We start from the raw sequence: 3092 nt of genomic DNA, 5'->3' as shown, positions 1-3092 counted from the left end.
TTTTGGCGCTTTGGGGCCGATTTTGGGAGGTTTTGGGGCGCCCCTGTGGATATTTTGGTTTTTTAAAGGCACTTTGGGGCCGGTTTTAGGGGGCCCCCCGAAAATTTAGGGGTTTTTGGGGTGCCCCGCCCAAAAATTTGGGGGTTTTTGGGCACTTTGCGGCCGATTTTTGGGGGTTTTGGGACCCTTTTGGGGCACACCCCCCAAATTTTTTGGGGTTTTTAAAGCACTTTGGGGCCGATTTTAGGGGGCCCCCCGAAAATTTGAGGCGTTTTCCATCGATTTTGGGGCGTCCCCCCGAAAATTTGGTGGTTTTTTGGGTGCCCCGCCCAAAAATTTGGGGGGTTTTGGGCACTTTTTGGCACCCCCCAGAGTTTTTTTGGGGTTTTTTAAGGCACTTTGGGGCTGATTTTGGGAGGGACCCCAAAAATTTGGGGGTTTTTGGGGTGCCCCACCCAAAAATTTGGGTTTTTAAGGCGTTTTTGGGCCGATTTTGGGGGTTGGGGTTTTTTAAGGCACTTTGGGGCTCATTTGGGGGGGGGACCCCAAAAATTTGGGTTTTTAAAGGCGTTTTTGGGCCGATTTTGGGGGTTTTGGGCCCTTTCGGGGCCGATTTTAGGGGGTCCCCCCCAAATTTTAGCGATTTTTTGGCACTTTGGAGTTGATTTTGGGGCGCCCCACCCAAAAAATTTGGGGTTTTTTGGCACTTTGGGGCCGATTTCGGGGGTCCCCCAAAAGCTTTTTGGATTTTTTGGAATTTTGAGGCTTTTTTGAGGCGTTTTGGAGCCGATTTTGGCTTTTTTGGGTCCTTTCACGCTCATTTTGGGGCGCCCCCAAAATTTTTGGGGTTTTTTTCCCCCCCATCGATTTCGGGGAGGGTTTTTGGGAGGATTTTGGGTTTTTTGGGGTCTCCCCTCCCCGGTTGTAAATAAAGATGAGAAGAAAACAGCGAAATTTGGGGGATTTTTGGGAAATTTGGGGAAATTTGGGGAATTTTGGGGATTGACCCCAAAATTGGGGCGAGGGGGAGATTTTGGGGAGGGGGAGGGGATTTGGGGGGCGGAGCCCCCAAATTTCGGCCGCTGCCGCCGCCCCTTTAAGAACAAGCCACGCCCCTTTGAGGGGCTACGCCCACCTCGCGCCCCATTGGTGGATCCGCGGCAGCGCCGCCTCTGATTGGTCGAGAGCATCGCGGCGGGCACGCGGGCCGGGAGGGGGCGCCACGTGAGCGCATGCGTAGTGATGAAACCTCACGGCGCGTCCGCATAAATCTACGTACATTTACATAAATCTGCATAAATTCCGGCCGCTGGCGATGAGGCGATCAGCGTCATTAAGCTCATTTGCATAAGGATCTCTGTGGGCGGCGTTGCCATGGAAACGACCCCCCCCAAAGGCGCCTGAGGTGAGGCTGGGCCTCGCCCGCCGCGTGCTCCAAATCTCGCGAGATCTCGCCGGCGACGATGCTCTCCCCTAGCGAAATCTCGCGAGAGCTGAAAGCGGTCAGGCACAGCGCATCAGCGCTGCGCTCTCGCGAGACCAAGCCGACGGCGCCGCGCTGTTGAGTGCCGCAAATCTCGCGAGAACTCGCGGGCGGGGCGGCGCCGCCAAGCCTTAACCCCACCCTCCCTCGCCGCGCGCATGCGCACAGCCCCCTCCGCCCCACCCCCCTCCCTTGTGTACGCATGCGCAACTCCCTCCGCGGCGCGGCCCCACCCTCCCCGCGCATGCTCAGTGCCGCTCCCCCCCCGCCCCGGGGCGGGCGCGCATGCGCGGTGGGGCCCGGGGGTTGCAGCAGCTCCAGCGCGGCGGCGGTTCGGGCTTCGGGGCTCGCGGGCGCGGGGGTGAGTCCGGGCCCGGCCCCGGGGGGCTCCGGGGGGCGGCAGCGCCTTTGGGGAGGGGGCGAGAAGCTCCGGGATGGCTCCCGATCCCTTCCCGGCGCGGTTTTCCCCTCAGGCCCGGCCTAGGCCGCGCCCGCCCGCCAGGGGGCCGCGTGGCGGCGGCGAGAGCGCGACCCCCCCCCCTTAGGAGGAATTTGGGGATCCCCCCCGAGACCTTATCAGGAATTGGGGGACCCCCGAAACGCCTTATAAGGAAATGGGGGACCCCCGAGATTCCACATAAAGAAATTGGGGGCCGTCAATTTTCCATATAAGGAAATGGGGGACCCTCGAGTTTCCATATAAGGAAGTTGGGGGCCCCCCAATTCCATATAAGGAAGTTGGAGACCCCCCTCGTTTCCGTATAAGGAAGTCGGGGAGCCCCCAATTCCATATAAGGAAACGGGGTACCCTCGAGTTTCCATATAAGGAAGTTGGGGAGCCCCGCCGCTCCTTATAAGGAAAGGGGGGAGCCCCCAACTCCTTATAAGGAAATGGGGGACCCTCAAAACTCCTTATAAGGAATTTGGGGAGCCCCCAACTCCATATAAGGAGTTGGGGGGACTCCTGTAGAGAAGGGATTCCCCTCCTGGGATAAAATGCTCGGGGAACAAATTTTTCAGGCTTCCCCCCGACCCCCCAAATTTCACTTTCCCCACCCCAAACCCTGTTTTTTTTTTGGGGTTCCCCCCCCAGAGAGGCGATGGCCGACGACCTGGACTTCGAGACGGGCGACGCGGGGGCGTCGGCCACGTTCCCCATGCAGTGCTCGGCGCTGCGCAAGAACGGCTTCGTGGTGCTCAAGGGCCGCCCCTGCAAGATCGTGGAGATGAGCACCTCCAAAACGGGCAAGCACGGCCACGCCAAGGTAGCCACGGCCCCGGGGAGGGGCTGGGCTCGGAGTGGGGGGGCGCAGAATTCCCGAAATTCCGGAGGAAATCCCGAAATCCTGAGTTGAGTCAGCCCCGAGTGATCCCGGCTCCTTGGAGTCTTTTAGGGGTTCTGATCCCCCCAAAAACCCAAAATTGGGAATTTGGGAATGCCAAGGTAGCCACGGCCCCGGGGAGGGGCTGGGCTCAGGGTGGGGGGGTGCAGAATTCCCGAAATTCCAGAGGAAATCCCGAAATTCCGGAGGAAATCTGAAAATCTTGAGCGGAGTTAGCCCCGAGTGATCCGGGTTGCTGTAGAGCCTCTCAGAGCCTTTTTATTGGT

General features: G+C 59.1%; 1 protein-coding gene across 1 annotated transcript; it reads left to right on the top strand.

Annotated features, from left to right (window-relative positions):
- The first annotated feature begins 1702 nt into the window (after nt 1-1702).
- On the top strand, nt 1703-2853 carry LOC121353945 (eukaryotic translation initiation factor 5A-1-like). The gene is made up of 2 exons (XM_041468168.1): nt 1703-1844; nt 2577-2853. The coding sequence occupies exon 2, from the start codon at nt 2584-2586 to the stop codon at nt 2836-2838; it is 255 nt and encodes an 84-aa protein (XP_041324102.1). The 5' UTR covers nt 1703-1844; nt 2577-2583; the 3' UTR covers nt 2839-2853.
- The last annotated feature ends 239 nt before the right edge of the window (nt 2854-3092 follow it).

This window comes from Pyrgilauda ruficollis, unplaced genomic scaffold, assembly GCF_017590135.1.
Source record: "Pyrgilauda ruficollis isolate IOZ18807 unplaced genomic scaffold, ASM1759013v1 scaffold2126, whole genome shotgun sequence".
In the NCBI taxonomy this organism is placed as follows: Eukaryota; Metazoa; Chordata; class Aves; order Passeriformes; family Passeridae; genus Pyrgilauda; species Pyrgilauda ruficollis.
The sequence above is the reverse complement of the archived record's forward strand: the minus strand, read 5'-3'. Positions and strand labels throughout refer to the sequence as shown.